The sequence below is a fragment of the Bos taurus genome, chromosome 24 (assembly GCF_002263795.3).
Source record: "Bos taurus isolate L1 Dominette 01449 registration number 42190680 breed Hereford chromosome 24, ARS-UCD2.0, whole genome shotgun sequence".
Taxonomy (NCBI): Eukaryota; Metazoa; Chordata; class Mammalia; order Artiodactyla; family Bovidae; genus Bos; species Bos taurus.
Genome location: NC_037351.1, coordinates 49050908 through 49072184, shown reverse-complemented (window position 1 = coordinate 49072184; position 21277 = coordinate 49050908). Strand labels below are relative to the sequence as shown.

The 21277-nt window shown below is 37.6% G+C and overlaps 1 protein-coding gene across 7 annotated transcripts in view; it reads left to right on the top strand.

Moving 5' to 3' along the window:
- Positions 1-21277, top strand: part of DYM (dymeclin) — a 400521-nt gene that overhangs the window by 50873 nt on the left and 328371 nt on the right. For all 7 annotated transcript variants that reach the window (XM_005224266.5, XM_059880986.1, XM_024984401.2 and 4 more), the window contains 3 exons: positions 5429-5481; positions 11272-11365; positions 12319-12452. In XM_005224266.5, coding sequence (XP_005224323.1) covers positions 5429-5481; positions 11272-11365; positions 12319-12452 — 281 coding nt within the window. The remainder of the gene's footprint in view (positions 1-5428; positions 5482-11271; positions 11366-12318; positions 12453-21277) is intronic.

The window sequence follows — 21277 nt, the reverse complement described above, 5'->3', positions numbered from 1 at the left end:
TTGTCTTGCTACAGGGTGCTCAGTTTCATGATTGAGTACTTTTGGGATAGAAACCAGGCTTCTTGCCAGGGCTTAGGTAATCAGAGGTGGTTCCCTGAAGGAAATGGTGTCCAAACCATCCTCACTGATACATGTTGGAATTAATTCTTTTTTCAGGCTAATACTGTATTCAAAAGAAACCAGAACCTTGTTTTGGTTTTTGTTTTGTGAACACTCAGTACCTTTCTGTTGAGTGTAAGTTGAGAAACTGAACTCTGTACTCCAGCCATCTGGTATATTTCTCCAGACTTGTAGTTAGTTTACTGTTCTCCAGTGTTGACTAACCTCTGCTTCCCTAAATCTGCCAGGCTGTCTGTGACTGCCATGCCTTTGCATACACATTCCTTGTGTCTTGAAAGTCTTCCCTTTTTGTCTGCCCAGCTGCCTTCTCTTCCTCCTTCGGGACAGTTACTTCTTCCGGGATGCCTTTCTTAACTGCTCATAGGGTGGGTTGGGTGCACCTCCCGGAAGCTCATGCATAGGGCTGGGTTTGATCTCTGTACTTTCCCTGCACCAGAGTCTGGTTCTTCACTCCAGTATGTAGCCTGGAGGCAGAGACAGCATATTTCACAGAGCCCGGCATGTCCTGGGCACCCAGGCAGTGTTTGTTGAACAAGTAAATTCTGAAGCTTTTGAAGGTTATAGCCACATGTGTATAATTGAAGCTCTTGGTTCCAGCTGGTTTTAAGAGAGTGTTACTGACTGAAGAAAGTAGACATACCAGTGAAACAGATTTTATACATGTGGTCTAGTTATTAACCTCATAAAACTCTTTACAATCTTATGCATTTTATACCTCTTTATTTTTATTTTTTGCCCAAGTAACCCATAAACTGAGTAATTCATAGTTCCTACTTGTTGCCAACTACTAATGTGTATTATTAAATCTGACCACAGTGATGTGTTAATTAGAAGTCTTTTGCTTATTAGCAGAAATCAATTTGATTTAGCATATGTCAGTAAAAGGAAGGGGCTTATGTGATGAAGAGACAGGACTGTCTCGTAGAATCCCAGAAACACAGCTAGGCTTTAGGAAGAGCTGGTCCTAAGAATTAGAATCCTGAGTGTCCTTTTTGTTTATCTCTGCCACTCCATGGATAGAGGATGGCTTCCTGTAACCCTCAGCTTGGCAGCCCATTTCCAGCCATGTGGATAACCCATCTTTCCATCTCAATTCCAAATTCCCTAAGACTCTGGCATAGCTTAGACTCTGATCCAGTCAGCTGTGGCTGGGAAGTGGGGTCAGGCTGAACAAGCCTATCTGCCTCTGCTCACCCCTGAGGAGTAAGTTGGTGGGACTGTAGAAGAAAGGGAAGGGACGACAGCAGACAGATAATGTGTGGTGGGCAGATACTCCAGAAATACCTAATGCAGGGATAAAGACCAGGGACATATGAACAGTTGGACTGTACAATCATTTCTAGGTAATTTTGGCTAAGAGTTTTTCAATCTTAGAAGAAACTTTAAAGATTTACTTTGAAAAAATATTTATCTTTGAATATGAATATAATTTGGGGCTTCCCTGGTGGCTCAGAGGGTAAAGTGTCTACCTGCAATGCAGGAGACCCAGGTTTGATCCCTGGGTTGGGAAGATCCCCTGGAGAAGGAAATGGCAACCCACTCCAGTATTCTTGCCTGGAGAACCCCACGGATGGAGGAGCCTGGTGGGTTACAGTCCACGGGGTCGCAAAGAGTCAGACACTACTGAGCGACTTCATTTTCTTTTCTTGAGATTCTTAAGGTAATAGCATATTCACTGAAGTAGTTAGTTCTAGCTTTGTGTGTATGATGGGGAAACAGTGGAAACAGTGTCAGACTTTATTTTTTGGGGGCTCCAAAATCACTGCAGATGGTGACTGCAGCCATGAAATTAAAAGACTCTTACTCTTTGGAAGGAACGTTATGACCAACCTAGATAGCATATTCAAAAGCAGAGACATTACTTTGCCAACAAAGGTCCGTCTAGTCAAGGCTATGGTTTTTTCTGTGGTCATGTATGGATGTGAGAGTTGGACTGTGAAGAAGGCTGAGCACTGAAGAATTGATGCTTTTGAACTGTGGTGTTGGAGAAGACTCTTGAGAGTCCCTTGGACTGCAAGGAGATCCAACCAGTCCATTGTGAAGGAGATCAGCCCTGGGATTTCTTTGGAAGGAATGATGCTAAAGCTGAAACTCCAGTACTCTGGCCACCTCATGCGAAGAGTTGACTCATTGGAAAAGACTCTGATGCTGGGAGGGATTGGGGGCAGGAGGAGAAGGGGACGACAGAGGATGAGATGGCTGGATGGCATCACTGACTCGATGGACGTGAGTCTGGGTGAACTCCAGGAGTTGGTGATGGACAGGGAGGCCTGGCATGCTGTGATTCATGGGGTCGCAAAGAGTCAGACACGACTGAGTGACTGAACTGAACTGAACAACACTTCTTATGCATGATGCTGACTTCAGTTGCTGGGAGACAAGTTCTGGAGTAGCTTTAATAGATATAAAAGGTTAGACTGACATGTATGTGAAGTTTTCTAGTAGCCACATTAAAAATGTAAAATGAAACAGGTGGAATTCATTTTGAAAGTATATTTTATTTGGCTCAACATATCCCCAGAGTTACAATTTCATGAACATAAGGACTAATAATGAAGTATTTTCTGTTTTTTTAACAGTCTTTGAAATCTGGTATGTATTGTGTATTCCAGTGCATCTCGGTTTGGACTGGTCACATTTCAAGTGGTCAGTTACTACGTGTAACTAGTGGTTACCATATTGGACAGCATAGTTACAGAAACCGTTAAAGTAATCCATTTTCTTTCATAGTTTCTCTAAAATTTTCTTGTCAAAGGCGTCCGTACTTACGGATTGTTCTTTTCAAAATATGCTTCAGCAGCAACAACAGAGCACCCTGGGAGGTAGGGATTTTTCAGCTCGCCCTGAAAGAGTTGCCCATGTGGAGGATTTGCCGTGTGCCATGGGTATTGGCAGAAAAGAACAACATTTTCAAACCAGTTACCACGCTGTTAAAGGCTGGTTCTTGTTCTTCCTAGACTACTGATTCCTGGAATGTTACTTAAACTCCTTGGAAGCCTCTGTTTGCTTATCTATTAAAATAGGGTTTTTAACTGTCCTGCTCATTAGAAAAGGTTTTCATATGCTAATAAATTTGAAAGGGCTTTGAAAAACTTCAGTTTTTATGTTACACAAGCGGAAAGCATTATTTTTATTTATTAACAGGGAAAAAAGTACTGCATTTTGGCATCAGTAGTAGCTATCATTGAGGTTTTACTTTATGCCAGGCACTGTTCTAAGTGCTATATTACATAATTTAATAATAACAACACCTTTTGAAGCAGGTACTTTTTTTTTTTTTTAATAATTTCTGTTTTATGTATGAGAAAGCTAAAAGTTAAATCATCCCAAGTTTACACAGCTAGTAAGCCGTTGAATTGGAATGCACTTTGTTTTAATTGTGGCAGAATACATATAATGTAAAATGTATCATTTTAACCATTTCTAAGTGTTCACTTCTGTGATATATGTACATTCACATTGCTGTTTAATTATCTCCACTATCCATCTTGGGAACTTTTTCATCTTCCCCAACTGAAACTCCATACTCACCACATACTAGCTTGCCATCTCCCTGCTCCCCACCTCACTGTTCCCAAACATGCCAGCAGCAACCACCTTTCTACTTCGTCTCTATGGGCTGCCTACTCTAGGAACCTTATATATGTGGAGTCATACAATATTTGTCTTTTTGTGACTGGCTTATTTCACTTACCGTAATGTCTTCAGTGTACATCCATGTTGTAGCGTGTGTCAGGATTTTCCTTTTTAAGGCCGAAGTTTGTGCCAGCATTCATCCTTTGGTGGACGTTTTGTTGCTTCTACCTTTTGGCTGTCGTGAGTAGTGCTGCTGTGTATCAGTGTACAATATCTCTCCGACTCTGCGCCTTTAATCCTTTTGGGTGTATGTATACCCAGAAGTGGAACTGCTGGATCATATGGTAGTTCTGTTTTTGATTTTTTGAAAAATGGGCATACTGTTTTTCACAGTACTTGCTCCATTTTGCATAACCATCAGCAGTACACAAGGCTCCCAGCTTCTCTACATACCCTCCAACACTTTTTTTCATTTTCTTTTCCTTCTCTTTAAAAAAAAATGGATGTGAAGTAGTAATAATTGTGGTTTTGATCCGCATTTCTCTAAATGACTAGTGATATTGAACATCTCTTTTCTTATACTTGTTGGCTATTTTTATGTCTTTGGAAACATAAAGTTGCAAAATCTGAATCCTTTGCAGATATTTAAATTGCTTTTTTGTTGTTGTTGTTGTTGAGTCAGAGTTTTTTAAAAATATATTTTGGATATTAATGCCTTATCAGCTATATGATTTGCAAATATTTTCTCTCATTTGGTTGGGTTGACTTTTCACTCTGATGATAGTATCCCTTGATATGCAAAAGTTTTTAATTTTGGTGTGGTCCATTTGTTTTCTTTTGATGCGTATGTTTTTGGTGTCATATGTAAGAAACCACTGCTGAATCCACTGTCATGAAGCTTCCCTACTTTTTAAATCTAAGAGGTTTATGTCTGTCTCTGTCTATGCCTCCTGTCTCTGTGTCAGTTTGCATCTGCCTCCGTTTTTCTATATATTTATAAATTATTGGAGTTTATATATGTGTTTTGTCTCTTGCTTTGTTTCTTTTTCATTGTTTTGAACTGTTTGAAAATATTATAAAAAATAATGGCATTTATCTAAAGAAGTTTAATCCTATGATAAGTACTTCCCTTGAAGCTGGGCACATGAGTTTCCCGCCTTGTGCTCTGCGTTTGGAAATACCTTTCTTGAATTTTTCTATAAGTCCCTCCAGTCCCACCCCTCCTCTCTGCTTATGTACCTAAAAGGCAGTGCACCCCAATTGCTTTTTTTTAGGCGTTTCATGTTGAGAATTATAGTAAATTTTTTAATTACATTGAGAATAGAAGCTTTATTTTGCTGATGTTATTATTTACCAATGTACACTGTATTTTCCTTCTGAGTTTTTCTTATGTTTATTTTTATATATTCCTTTAACTGGTTAGTATGAACATGATTGAAAGTAAAAGTCGCTCAGTCATGTCCAACACTTTGTGACCCCATGGACTATACAATCCATGAAATTCTCCAGGCCAGAGTACTGGAGTGGGTAGCCTTTCCCTTCTCCAGGGGATCTTCCCGATCCAGGAATTGAACTGGGGTCTCCTGCATTGCAGGTGGATTATGATTAGTGTTATAGTTAGGAACGTGATTAGTGTTATAGTTATTAGTTATAGTTATTAATTATATATAGTTATATATATATATATAGTTATTAATTATAGTTATTAATTACCTTTCTTCTCTTTCTCCAGTACTGAGTTGAAGCTCCTAGAGGAGGCAACCATTTCAGTCTGCAGATCTTTAGGTAAGGAGGAAAAACGAGTGTGTGTGTGTGTGTGTGTGTGTGTGTGTATGTGTATGTGTGTGTGTAATGTGAGGCAGTTATTTTAAAATTTCTGTTAACAAATTTTGTTACTGCAATATGAATTGAATTAATGAAGTGATATGTTTTTGATGATGATAATTATAATAGTACTAATTATTCTTGGTGCTCATTGATGCCACTGGAGGGTACCATTCAGTTACCAGCAGTGAGACACATGGTTGCGTAATTTGCAGTCATGGTAATGGACTCTGCTAAGACATAGAGCTTGTTCTTTTTGCAAATTTTGAAATACTGAGAAACCCCAAATATTGTGTGTTTTGTAGTTGCACGTATAGGTCCTAGAGAATATAGGATCACTCATCCTTTGCCAGTTGCAAAAGATGCTGTTGTTGGTTATGTTAACTAGAATAATTATTACTCATTAATAGGAAAATATATTCGGAAGCTCCTCAAGTTAGTAATAACAACCTTGTGTTAATGGTAAAGTGCCTGAGCTCTGGAATTATTTTATGGTCTTAATTATAGCTCTGCTACTTAATTATTAGCTGAGCTTTAATTTCTTAATCTAAATTGCAGAATTTTCATGAGGAAAAGTCAGATAACATGAAATATCCAGTACAGTGCCTAGCATTTGTCATTATTCATTATTTCTGTCAATAAATCTTACCTTCTTTGGACCTCACTTCTCATATACTTTACTTTCAAATTGGTAACAATTGGAAAGACATGTATGCCTTAAAAAAATGTGGATAATTATAGTTACATTTCATTGTTGCTTTGAAAATTAGAGATAATATATCTGTGAAACAAGTGGTGTACAAGAGCTTAATGAGTGATGACAGGCTTGTTTTTAAATCAAGCTTATGGATATGCTCCATGTAAGCTAACTCCCATTTAACTTACTCTGCCAAAAACAGTCTTTGATGAAATATTTTTGCTTTTAAAAACAAATTATGTTGGTAATGATAGAGGTGTTATTATAATAGTTGCCTTGAATTTTTTCTTCAGTTATAACCATAGATTTTGAGAATTTTGTATTAAATAGAGCTGACTTTCAAAAACCTGTGTGACAGTTTGCTGAAAATTAATTTTGTGTAACAATGATATCAATGCAGTTATTATGATATAGTTTTTAAGTGACCTTGGGGTTTTTACAAAAATAGCATTTTTAAATTGGGAATAATACTTATTAATACAATGTGGAAAGCATACTAAAATGTAAAAAAGGCAGTATTTGTTCATATTCCACAACCTTTTTAAAGCTGTTGTTAATATTTTGCCTTCTGTTATTTCTTCTTTGGATAAACATTTGCATACATATTAAATACACTATTTCAATCTGTGTTTTTCACTTGATATTATATATTTAAGTATGTCATTCTGTATTTAAAACCACTTTGGAGAATAGCAAAAAAAAATCACTGCTATCTTTTGTGATAAGATCAAAATCTTAGCAGAGTAGAGTATTCTGTGTGTATTGATTTATATGCACAGTTTTATGTAAGTGATATTATTTATATGTTATTTTCACTTAGCAGTACTCAGGAGCTTCTTTTTATGTCAATAGATATAAATCCGTATAGATTTATTTGAGGGTTTTGTGGGTATATGACAATTCTCTTTTATTTTTTGGTCTGAAAATGTTTTCATTTTTCCTTTACTTTTGGAAGATAGGTGTGCTGGGTGTAGAATTCTAGGTTGGCGGAAATTCTTTCCATACTTTAAGGACACCATTCTGTTATTTTTCTGGTTGTTCTCATTTTGTTGAGATTAAAGCTGTCAGTGTTAGTGTTGTTCTTTTGGGGAAAAAAAAAAGGGGGGTTTTCCTTCTGGATACTTTTGCATTTTTCTTTTTTAATCCTTTGGTTTTCAGCATCTTAGAATGTGTTCAGGAGTATCTTTCCTTCCTTCCTTCTTCCCTTTGTACCTTTTTCCTTCCTCTTTCCTCCCTCCTCCCTGCTTGTTAGATCTGTGGTTTCATGTCTTCCATCAATTTTGGAAAATTCTCAGCCATTGTTGGTTTATATTAATACATTATTTCTGTCTTGTTCTGTCTTTTCTCTCCTTCAAGGGTCTCTGTTATACTTCTGTTAACATTTTCACTATGTCCCATATATTTGTTAGGCTCTTTTTTTTTTTTTTTGTATTTTACTTTTTTTTTCTCTCTGACCTTCCATAGGATATTTTCTATTAATCTGTCCTTAGTTTACTAATCTTTTTTTCTGTTAAACCCATCTATTGAGATTTCTAAAATGAAAGTTAAATTTTAGAATGGCTTTAGATTTATAGAAAAGTTGCAAAACCATGTAGAGAGTTCCCATATAACCCTCATCAGTTTCCTCTATTGTCAACAACTTACATTTATATGGTATATTTGTCCCAACTAAAGAGTTAACATTGGTACATTACTATTATCTAATCTTGACCTTTTATTCATATTTCACTAGTTTTCCCACATGTCCTTTTTCTTTTTCAAGATGCTGCATTGCATTTAGTCATCAAGTCTGCTTAACCTCCTCTGGTCTCAGACTTTCCTCGTTTTTAATGACTTTTAAGAGTTTTGAGAAATTCTGGTAGAGTATTTCCAGAATGTCCCTCTATTTGTTTGATGTTATTCTCGTGGCTAGATGGGACTTACAGGTTTGTAGGCATCACAGAGGTGATGTGCTGATCTCAACACATCATATCAGGGGTGCACGCATGAGTTGCACTGATGATGTTGACCTTGACTATGTGGCCAGTGTTGTGTTTGTCCATTTTCTCCACTGTAAAGTCATGTTCCTTGTTCTCTGTTGCTTTCGTTTTAAAGGACAGTTTTTCTAGATACAGAGTTCCTGGTTGGCATTTATTTTCTCTCATCCCTATGAGTAGGTTATTCCATTGCCTTTTGGCCTCTTTTCAGATGGAAAGTCTGCTGTTTAATTGTATTGTTGTTCTCTTGTAAATAAGTCTTTTTTGTTGTTGTTAATTGCTGTCAAGATTTTGCCTTAACTTTGACAAAATTTTGAAATTTATTCTTTATTCTATTTGGGGTTTTACTTAGATACATAGATTAATGTTTTTTATCAATTTGGGGATGTTTGGGGCCATTATTTTTGTTGGGCTTTTTGTATTCATCTTTATTATTTATCCCCTGAATCTACACATGAGGCGCTCTGGGTCCAAGACAAATTTCTTTACCTCATAGTGAATTTTAAGTGGATTCCTGTTTGTTTCCCCCTAGTTCTTACCTGTTAGGATAGTACTGTCAGAGCCAAGGCAGTTGTTTTATGTAAGGAGGTGAAGATTGCTCTGTGTTCACCTTGTTTACTTCTTACCAGTTGTTTTTTGGGATTTGTTACCTTTGAATCTGTATAGCAAGGTATCAGGTGAGATGATTAGTGTTGAGTGTTCTGGTTGGAGTAGACAAAAGTACTTTTAGCAGTTAGGCCTGCTAATGATCCAACAAATAAAACTTTTGTTCAGTTCTATAGAATTTGTATTTTGTTAAAGGATTTCCTGTTTTTTGGGGTGGAAAAGGACTGTCCTCATTCAGCATTTTTCCTGAGCATTGATTTTTGTGTATTTCTTCATGGGTGTTTTAATTCCTTATTTTGAAAAAAATTCACACCCATACAAAGGCAGACAGAGAATAATAAAATGACCTCCCATATGTTCATCTCCCAATTCCAGTCATTTTCAACTCATGGCCAGTCTTGTTTCATCCGTTGTTCAGTTGCCTAGTCATGTCCGACTCTGCAACCTGTGGACTGCAGCATGCCAGGCCTCCCTGTCCCTCACCATCTCCTGGAGTTTGCCCAAGTTTGTGTTCATTGCATCAGTGATGCCATCCAACCATCTCATCCTCTGACGCCCTCTTCCCCTTATGCCCTTAATCTTTCCCAGCATCAGGGACTTTTCCAGTGAGTCATCTGTTCATATCAGATAACTGAAATACTGGAGCTTCAGCATCAGTCCTTCCAATGAATATTCAGGGTTGATCTCCCTTAAGATTGACTGGTTTGATCTTGCTGTCCAGAGGACTTTCATGAGTCTTCTCCAGCACCACACTTTGAAGGCATCATCTGTATCTCTCACTTATTTATTGACATATAAACGTGTAGAAAAGTGCACAAATTAAAAAAATGTATATGAATCCAAAAACATATCCTCACATAATTAATTTGGCACAAACCTTAAGCATTATATTTTTCATCCATAGGTATTGTGGTATGTATCTCATAGTAATGAGTTTTTAAAGGAAAAAATACCATTATCTACTAAAAACAAATTTTTAGTATCATAAAACATCCAGTAACTGTTCAGATTTTTATTTGTCTTGGTTTGTTTGAATCAGGAGCCAAATAAAGTACACACATTTTTATTAGTTAATATGTCTTTACAATTCTTTTTCATAGCTAATTCCTCCTGAATTTGTCTTTCCCTCCCCCCCCTCAATTTTTTCTTATTGAAGGAAGTGGATAGTAGAATTTTCCACAGTGAGATTTTGTTGATTGCATCTTCATAGATGTTAACATGTCTCTGTCCTCTATGTTTTCGGTATATTGGTTACTGGACCTTGGGCATCCATTGGGTATTCCCAATGGGAATAGGTATTTTAGTGAGGTTATTATCATTATCTGAGTATTACCTAGACTTTGCTTGAACTCCTGTGGACACAGAGAATTCCTTTTTCACACAGTCATTTTAGTTAACAGATTCAAGCTCTAGAGTCAAATTAGTTTCTATTAAGTGTTATCATTATCTGAATTTTACAGGTGAAGAAACTGAGGTACAGAGAGGTTAAAGAAGTTGACAGGTGTCACACAGATAGTCAAGTGGTGGAGTTGAGCTTTGAACACTTTCTGTAGTCTAGTTCCACATGCTTTTCTGCCTTCCTGCCGCACGCCATCTCAGGAGCTGCAGTGTGCAGGCTGAATTGCTCTGAGGCATGTGGAATCTTCCGGGACTTTTAAGCTAAACCCAGAGCTTAAAAGTAGGAAATTTTTGATTCAGAGTGAAACTCTAATGATATCTAATCACATGCCTATTCTGGATTATGAAAGCTGGACAAAACCTCCCTAACTTAGTTGCCCCTTGGTACTCATTAGTGGAGTTCTCCACCCTGCAGCAGTGGACATCACCTGGGAGACTGTCACAGATGCAGAATCGCTCCACACATGTGGAATCAGAATATAAACTTTGATGAGAATGCTGTGTGATTTAAATGCATGTTGAACTTTGAGAAGCACTGTCAACTTGAGTAGTGTAGGGTGGCCATGGGATTCTGCACTTCCAACAAGCTCCCAGGTAAATGCTGTTGCAGCTAGTCCATGAACCACACTTGGATTAGCAAGGTGCTACACATTTATCATAATGAGAAGATTATGCAGTTATTTGGGTCTGCTCTCAAGCTGTGTGCGACAAGAACACATACCCAGTAGATAGACCTGGGCTAATTGGACAGTTATTGAATACTAAACAGGTGTGCTCTAATGGTGTACTTATTCCCATGTACATCGTTTCTTTACAGTTTTGAGTTCTGAGATGAGATAACTTTTCTCCTATAGTTTCTATCATTATCACTTGTAAATAATTTTTTGCTGTTTAGAATTAAGACCAAGCAGCAATTTCTCTCATTGCTAATTCCCCCAATTAGATTTGAAATTGACAATAAGCTTGGTCCCTGAGCAACTTCAATTTGACATTTGGTTTTAGAAATGTTATGATATGTCCACTTTGATTTCAGTCCTTAACTTTAACTTTTTAAAACCTTTTCTTCTCTTGCAGTTGAAAATAATCCTCGAACAGGAAACCTTGGTGCACTAATTAAGGTCTTCCTTTCTAGAACCAAAGAACTAAAACTTTCAGCAGAATGTCAAAAGTAAGCTGGCTGCTCTCTCTAAATTTAATTTATATTTAACAGTATGACAATTATTCACTTATTGGTAGAAATAGGTTATGGTCTTTTGAAAGCTATAAAGGAATTATTCTCATTATTCAGGGAAAAAGTAAAAGAAGTTTTAATTAACTGTCCAAGTCATTAGGGTGAGATTATAAATTCTTGAATCTGATTTTAGTTAGCATTTTAGACAGTCTTTATAAATATGTTCTTTAAGAAGATTAATTGTGTAACTATTATTAAAAAGTTAATTTTTTCCTATTTTCACTGCTGGATTAGTTTAATGACTTAGTGTGAGTATTATTTCATTCTACATTTGTGTCCTTTATTTCTTACATATTAGATGAATGAAGTTTCAGATTAGACATTATGGTTTTATATTTATATAGTGGAAGGTTCACCTTTTATGCACTCAAGAATTTTTTGAAACTATTTTTGGATGATAGTATCTTAAAAGATTGCTCATTTCCCTGTTTCCAAACAATTTATGTTGAATTCAATTAAAATTGTTCTGAGTCCATGATTATTAATACAAATAGCAGGTATACAAATACTGTACAACTGGTGATGCCCCATTTAAAATTTGGTTGTGTATTTGCATACATTTTCTTTGTTATTGTATTTTTTATTTTTTCTGTTTTTAGTTTAGTTTTGTTTGAATTGCTTGTATATGGGACAACTATAATGTTAAGAACAAAGAGCAGTCATGCCTAAAGGAAAAAGTTTTTCTAAATTGACTCACTGTGTAAAATACAGAATAAAGTATGAGGTAAACTGTAGTAGATGTCATTGGCCCAGTGTCATAAATCATGGGCCATGAAGAAAGATATGGACATTATTCTAATATTACAAGCAAAATGAGAAATCATGGACTAGAAATAAATGGATTGTGCTCGTGATTAAACACTGATTTTTGTGTGGTTTGTTCTTTCTAGCCACATCTTCATCTGGCAGACACACAATGCTTTGTTTATTATTTGCTGTTTGCTGAAAGTGTTCATTTGTGAGATGTCAGAGGAAGAGTTACAACTTCATTTTACTTATGAAGAAAAATCTCCTGGCAGTTACAGTAAGTCTTGCCTTAGATGACGTTCTGGGGGTAGCATGTGTAACATAAGGATAGAATTTGAAAAATAAAAATACAATTTTGAAAATTCTACTTTTCCTCATAATTTTCATTTTTAAATGACCTGATACCATTCCTATTTCTTTGCCTATATTAATTTAAGCTAGCTGAGACTCATAGATTTTTTCTTTTTTTTTTTTTAAATAAGGGAGCTGGTAGGATTGAGACTTTTATTTATTTTGACTTCTGTATATATCACAGATATTTCTTTTTTTAGGAAGCAAATGTTAATTTAAATGCCATTACTGGGCTTCCCAGGTGGCATAGTGGTAAAGAATCCTCTTGCCAAGGCAGGAGACGCAGGTTTTGTTGCCTGGGTCAGGAAGATCCCCAGGAGGAGGAAATGGCAACCGCTCCAGTATTCTTGCCTGGAGACTCTCATGGACAGAGGAGCCTAGCGGGCTGCAGTCCATGGAGGAGGGTGGCAAGGAGTCAGACATGACTGAGTGACTGAGCATGTGTGCATGTACAGTAGGCTAGTCCTATTAAGGGAGACAACCAATCAGAATTACAGACTTTATAAATGTTAAAAGTTACTTTCGTGGGACATAACAGTCTCTAAGTCTGGATATATTTGGGACTCCTTGATCAGAAATAACAATTTTATTTTATTTTGCTTTTATTCATCATTTATTCTTTCACATCAACCTACATACAAATATTCAATGGCAAGAATGTGACAGGACCTCATTAAGAGCACAGTAAAATATAAACAAAAAAGGTGGAAGCTCAAGCTTTATTTTTTTTTAAAGAAGTAACAAATAATTCTAAGTTATAATAAATGCTACAAAAAAACCACATTTGATATGAAGACAGAAAATAATAGATCGGAAATAAGATTTTTCATTCTTCTTGACTACAGTAATCTTTTGTTCTTTGAGAAATAACATTTTAAAGGATAGTTTTATGATGCCAAAGTGTATTGTCTTTTTCTGAAGTTATAGGAAGAGTTTATCATTTTCTCCTGATACTGGTGAGAATTTCTTTTTCCCCAGAAGTTAGGAGGGCCTATAATTTTCAGGATCAACTGCTGGTGTTTCATTTCTTAGCATTAAAACTTACAATCTGGAAAATAATGAGATTATTAACAAATGAAATACAAGGAATGTAGTTTTTAACACTTTATATTTAATTGAAAGATAATAGCTCCACAGTATTGTGTGGGTTTCTACCAAACGTCAACAGGAATCAGCCATAGGCAGACCTGTGTCCCCTCCCTCTTGAACCTGCCTCCCACCTTCCTCGCTGTCCCACCCTTCTGGGTTATTACAGAGCCCTGGTTTGAGTTCCCTGAGTCACACAGCAAATTCCCGTCGGCTATCTGTTTTACATACGGTAATGTGTATGTTTCCATGTTAACTCTCTCTTACATCCTTCCCTCTCCTTCTCCCCCACACCTGTGTCTATAATTCTGTTCTCTCTGTCTGTCTCCTTTGCTGCCCTGCAAATAGAAGGAATGTAGTTTTGCATCTACCTTTCATGTTTGCTTCTCTCTTTATCAAGGCAAAGGCACTTTTGCTTCTGAGTTTCTTGGGTTCATTTTTTCAAAACATGTCTGCCTTCATTGGGCTTTCTTGCCCACATAGGGCTTTATACATTAATATATTTAATTTACTACTTTGATAATCAGCCTTCTATATTTGTTAAATATATACTGGTGTTTAAATGATTAGAGCTTTTAATGGGGATTGTGCCTTGCATGTGTTAGTTTTGTTAATGTTAGGCTTTGTCTTTGTGGTCCCAACTGTGCCAAATGTAGTTCTGTTAGTGAATTGCATTCCTTTCCAGGAAGTTCTGTCAACAATAATGGAGTGAATGTTTATCCCCACTGAGCCTGAGAGCATAGTCCAGCCATTACCTGCAAACCCAAAACTTTGTTTTGCGTTATGTGAGAACAATTAGGGAAATGTTGTGCTTTGTTTAATATAATATCATTTTTATTTTAATATAAAAGCATTTATTCATGACTTACCATTGAGAAGACTGATGTGCTTGAGAGATACAGTGTACACTCTCGGTCACCCGTGCTGGACCTGTACTCCCCACTCGCATCCATGCTTGAGAACCATGGTTTTGTTGTACATCCCATCTGGCTTCATGTTGAGTCAGGGCAGATGACACTCCTCAGTCATGGCCACTTTATCACGATGGTTGTCTCACTGAAGGAGCCGTCCGTGAGGGTGGGTAGTTGATGGTTCTGTGTGTTGACAGACTGTCCTCTTCCTTTATTTGCTTAGCAGTTCAGGAGATTATAATGCTCTTTTGTTCTTTTCATTTGCAGCTGAGCTGCTGTTTGTCCACCAGCTTAAGTCCAGTGGACATCTTCTTAAGGTTAGAGACTTGCTGTTTTTGGCATATGTAATTTTATTTTCATCTTAGCTTTAGGTTCGTTTGAGACTCCTTATCACTACTGTAAGTCTTAGTGACATTGATATTTTCTGTCAGTGTCTTTTTACAGTTTATAAAGGTATGATACAATTAAATGATTGCACAGATACTATTGAATGGAAAAAAATGGAACCTCACTGTACGGTAGCTGAAAATATTCATTGATTAGCCAGTGTATGAATATTTGACTTAGTTGTGTGAAAGACTGTTTAAGAATAGATAAATATACAATGGTAAGGATTCTTTGAAGGTTAAATTGACAAACGTAGAGGACTGTCTGCAAACAACTGAACAAATCATCTGAGGCGTTTTAGGATTGTTGGGTTATTGTAGCATACTGCATTTTTTTGTTTATCCCAATTCACTGCAATATTGCCATGATCAGATGGGTATTGCTGCCATATTCAGTGAGGCTGTCTTTATGAGGGTAAAGTGACTCTCAGTATGCTTTCAGTCTATAATTGAAATATGTGAAGATTTCATATTTGAACATTTTCCTGTGGGCTCTGTATGAAGTGGTAGTAGATTGTTTGCTGGAGGGAATTTGTATCATTATGCAGAGATAGCTCTTTCCACGATTCCATGCTTTCAGGAATAAAGGGACAAAACCAGCCCTAGGCAAAACTGTGAAGTACTACACAATTGTCTGCATTCTCCCTTTGCTTTCAGTGCAAGTTTTTCTTTCCTCAGTGTTGGTATTATGTCCTGTTCTTGCTGACAAGGTAACTGATATTTTACATTTTGTATGCATAAAGCCAATATTTTAAGTCCTTGGGGACCTAAATCTGTTGCTGGTTTCGTTAAGCATTTACAGTGGCTTGTTTCCTTAAGTCTTTGATAATGCTGACTTTGAACTTCTATTTGTTTGGTCTTAATCTAAGGCCCCAAGTAAGAGAGGGATTTGCATTTGCTTCTAAAGGGACCCAGAGACCGCAGCATCGACCACTTTAGTCTCCCTTAGCAGTTCTTGGCTTAATGGGGCTGCCAAGTTCAGTGTCCCAGTGGCCAGGCTGAAGGCTTAGGTCTCCCAGTAGCTGGCTTCATCCTCAGGGACACCCTGTCCTTAAGAGTTTGCTTCTTGCTCAGTGTTTTACTTCAGATTCAAGCCACAGAGTGTTCGCTTGTGGTTATTCTTTTTGGTTATGGTGCTGGGGTCCTTGGGAGATTTCCTTTACTTTCTGGAAGCCCATTAGTGCACTGAAGAGTTTATTTTAGCCAAGAACTCATTATTTTTGTACAGGAGGGCTCTTTGGAGTAACCACTCCACAGTACTGCTGCCAGTGGAAGGCAATTATAGTTTCTTACAAAGTTTAAAATGAATTTTTCAAATGAGGGAAGATATTGGATATTGAGAGACTGAAGATAGAAGCAAAAAAGAGGCAGCCTTGGCAGGGAGAGCTGGGTAGAGCAGGGACTGTGGGCTTGAGGGGCCTGAGAACCAGTTAGCACAGCTCTGTGCAGATTAGAAAAGAGACTTGTCAAGTCCAGGTAAAAGGCTTGCTTGAGTACGTTTTGTTGGCACAGAGTAGTTCAATATATATATATGTTTAAAATTTTTTTTTCATTTATTATTTTTTATTGGCATCTAATCGCTCTACCATATTGTGTCAGTTTCTGCTGTACAACAAAGTGAATCAGCTATATGTGTACATATGTCCCCTCCCTCTTGAGCCTTCCTCCCCTCCCCTGTATTTATTTTTTAAAATTATTTATTTTGTAGGACTTGATCTCAAGCATAGTGGATTAAATATACATGATCATCTTTGCTGTCTCCTGAAACCCCCAGAAAAGTAAAGGAATTTTGAACAAGTTATGAATTTATTAGGTTAAAGAGAAAGAGGGGGAGACAGTGTTAATCACAATTTGCAAGTTGGAAAACTGAGTGATGCTGAGCTAAACTGACCACTGAAAGCTGGGAGCTAAATGCCTTCAGGGTTGGAGAATTCCAGAAACAAGCCAGTTCTTGCCACAGAACTCTGGAGAGGTTTAGGAATTGGAAGTGCCAGGTGTCTCCAAAGGCAGACAAGCAAGGGGATTGACTGGAAGGTCTCTACTCTTGTGACGTGCATCATGGGACCACCCCTTTCCCAGTTTAATACTGAAATCTGTTCTCTCTAAGAGGCTGGACCAGCGGGTCCTCCCTGTATAAGTTCTTGGACACGGTGGAGGCAGTGGTATAGGGAGAACAGGGTTGGGAGAAGAGGCTACATGTAAAAGAGTAAGGCGTCTTGACTTGGCTTCTAGAATGCTGACACTAGTGGGATTTTACTCACTCCACTCCCTTTCTGCCATAAGTGGATACTCTTCTGAATAAATGAACCAAAAAACAGGGAAAGACTCAGAGAAACTGACATTGGGTGCCCTTCCATGAAGCATCTCAGAGCCCTCCGCTGGCAGCCCCCGCGTGGCAGGCTGTGCCTCTGCACCTGGAGCTTCTGGCAGTGTGTGCCACCCCCTGGCAGGTAAATGGGAGCCAAGGATCCAATACAGGTGAGAAAACTTACGATTTATGAGAGACCAAAACGAACAAGAAAAAATTATATGAGATGGAAATTTACGGGAAAAAAGTCTGTAATCACACCTCTGGAACACAACCACTTTCCTTCACATTCACGTCTGGCTTAAAACTTTTTTGAAACTATTTGGAATTACCTTCCAAATCTGAGGTGTGTTTGGAGGTGCTTAGGCTCCCACGATGGCGGGCTTTACTGCTCTTTCTCCGCTTGCTCTGGTCCCTTACACCTGGGGCTGATAAACCAGAAATTGTGTTGGGGGCACACAGTTGTGTTGAGTGATATGTGTTTTATTTTTGTCTTAACATAAAACTTCATAGTTTAATCTCATTAGTTATGGATAAATAATACAAAAAAACCCTCACAATAGTTGAAAAATGTGGCTCAGAGAAAAAAGAAAGTGTAGATTTAGCATAGATTTATTCTTTTAAAATATTCAGCTTATAAGATTTATAATCTGACTTTGCAGAAAAATAAAGTGTTTCTAGGAATTCTTGACTTGTTTTTGGTCATATAATAGGTGAGAGTGTGATTCATGGTATTTCTTTCTCTCCCCTTCTTTTATGTAATCAGTGGAATAGAATGAATTAAATTTTACTAACAGCACATTTTATGATGAAATCTCATAGACTGTATTATCCTTGAGGGTAAACAGAAGCATTTCTGTTTGACCACAGTAATAGCACTCAACCAGAATTATTGCAGATTTTATTGGAATGGGTAGGACACAGGTTTATAAATATTGTAATGCATGGAAATGTAGACCAGTTTTATTTTTAGAGAAGAGTGAATCCATTTGCTTTTCCTTAACTGATTTATGGAGGCATGTTTGATTTTGCTAATTAGAAGCTTAAGTATGATCTTTAACACTTTAGGATAATGCCAGTATTAGCTTTACAACTAAAATAGACAGTAACCTAGACCCGCAGAAAAACCATGATTTTTCTGAGTATGAGTTGGTAATAAGTATAATCTAGCTATGTGTCTTCATTTTAAGAGTCTTTTGCTCTGAACTTTCAAGTCCTCTTTGGAGTGCGGCTCTGTTAATTCTGAAGTTTTAAGTACCTGTATTAGCACAGTGTTGGGCAGCATTGAGAAACTGACAGTTTGACTGTTTTAAATTAATTAATTTATTTATTTTTGGCTGTGCTGAGTCTTCGTTGCTGCATGGGCTTTTCTCTAGTTGCAGAGAGTGGGGGCTACTCTTTAGTCTCGGTGCAGAGGCTTCTCACTGCAGTGGCTTCCCTTGTTGCGGACTCTAGGGCACATGGCTTCAGTCGTTGTGGCACGTGGGCTCAGCAGTTGTGGCTCACGGACTCCAGAGCACAGGCTTAATAGCTGTGGTGTATCTTCCCGGATCAGGGACTGAATCCGTGTCTCCTGCATTGGCAGGCAGATTCTTTACCACTGAGTCACCAGGGAAGCCCTAGTTTGACTTTCTGAATGTAAAGAAAACAGCAGCCATTTGCTCTCTGTCTTTTAATATTCCTTTCAGTAACAACGTGTAACCTGATTTAAGTGACCCGTATATTTCTTTTTTCTGGCTGCTGCTTAGTTTTCTATCAGTGATATTTTTTCCCCTTCCTTGAGTAAGTGCTGTAAAAATTTTTCTTTTCTCCCTTTCTTCCACACCTGCCATCCCTCTGACTCTGATGGGAGGCATTTTATCAATGACAGTGTTTTATCATCTCTGGTTCTCTCCCTAAGGTCAAAATGAGACAGTTGAGTCTTCTCTATGATACTGCCAAACAGAAAGCACTAACAGGGACCAACCACAGCTTAGTTTCAGGTGTAGATTATTAGAGCTGTGAAGTGACGTGAAAGTCTCTCAGACATGTCCAACTCTTTGCTACCCCATGGAATTTTCCTGACCAGAATACTGGAGTGGGTAGCCATTCCCTTCTTCAAGGGATCTTCCCAACCCGGGGGTCGAACCCAGGTCTCCCACATTGCAGGAGGGTTCTTTATCAGCTGAGCCACAAAGGAAGCCCATTAGAGCTGAGTGACCAGAAATCTTGTCTTTCTCTATCTTTGCTTTCTTGTGTTTGTGCCTCCTTCTGCTGATACTCCTAGGGACTACTGAAGTGGCGTTTGGGCTTTAAAGTGGGAGAACCTCAAGGATGGGGTGAGGTTTCAGTGGCCTTGTTCTGCAAAATATTCTTAATAAAAGATTGTATTTATTCATTGTTTGAGATATTTAAGTCAAGGACTTGGGTATGTATTGATGGCTGTGTAGGATATCACCTTGTTGTGTAAAATGATCTGTGGTATTTCCAGTCTCTTCCTTAATGTGGCTCAGAATACTCACCAGGGATTTGTATGGTCTTCAGTGACACTTGGATTGGTTGACTGGATTTTTTTTTCTAGCTTTGTATAGAAACAGGTCTTTAAAAGTAATTTGTAAATTCCACCCCCACCCTCCCTTTGGAAGTCTGAATTTAGGTTAAATCTGAACTCTGCCACTTATTGTAGGTAAATAGACTCTTTGAGCCTTGATCTGTGAAATGATGATGATACCTACTCCGTAAGAGTTATTGTTAGGATTAATGTGGGCTAGAGAGAATGGAATGTTTATGATATAAAGTATTAAAATATTTGGCTGGAGCTATAGAGGCAATTTAAAACTCTTTAAGAGATTTAAAAAAGCACACACCAACTCTGGTTTGTAAAACTTCACAATACAGTAAACACATTCAAATCTCTGCAAAGTCATTTACTCAGAGAACATCACTTTACTTTGTCATGGACCTGCAAACTGTAAGAAATGCATGAATGTGTTACTGTAATTTTTGGCAGGTGAGTTTTATATTTACTTGTTTTTAATTGAAACTAAGGAAGATGTTTGGCCTCATATGGAAGCTGAGTGATAAATGATGTGTGGAAAATAAGGCAGTATGAGTGACTTGCTTAATGTAAAGCCTGATAAGCAGTCAAATCTTATCATTCTTCACTTGCCTTGCAATTATTTGCTTCTAGAGTAACCCCAGAAATAAGAATATAGTATTATGCAAGAATGTTTTTGTTTTAGTAAGTGGAAATTGTCAGAAATTTCACTTGGAATTTGCTTATTCTTATCTTTAGTTTTGTTAGAACTTTGGCCTTGAAATGCTATGTTTTACTTGTATGAGATGGATTTATCAACATTATTTTCATTAGGATTACATTGATAACGAAGCTGTGAATGTACTCCTTAGTTAACTGGCTGTTAACTTGACTGAAGTCATGATTTGGATGGCACATGGATCCAAAGAGAGGTCTTTGTCACCATTTTAAAATTTGAAATTTAGATGTGTTTACATCCCTGGAGGGAAAAAAAAAAATCCAATTAGGTGCCATCTGTGGGTCCTGAGCACTTGTTCCCTCACCTCTGTAATTAAAAAACTTGTGCAGGCTGCTTGGCTAAACCAGGGGTATGTTAGTAAACTGGTCAACTTATTTGGTCTGAAATGTTCTTTAGGAAATCAGTGAGTAATTCTGAAAGTTACTGGGTCTGGGTCACCACGTTCTCTAGGGTAAGGCATGGAATGACAGTTCAGCAAATACATACTGAGTATATATTATTAATACTTGCCACAAACCACTTGTTGGAATAGGTTATTAACTCGCATGGGTCATGTTGGACAGCTCTGGAGGAGAAAGATTGAGTTGGCTCTGACTTTCCTCCACTTGTTGAGCTAAGTGGTAGTGACCTACTGCTTCTAGAGTGAGACTTAACGTGGTTATTGAACTTGAGTCTTGCTGTGTATTCTTTTTAGCATTGATTGATGTCTTCAGTATGATTTAATACTCTCTTCAAGCTTTGCACTGACCTCTCAGAGGGCTGCTGTGCCAGTTACTTCTATTAATGGCAAGGCAGGAAGGAATTTC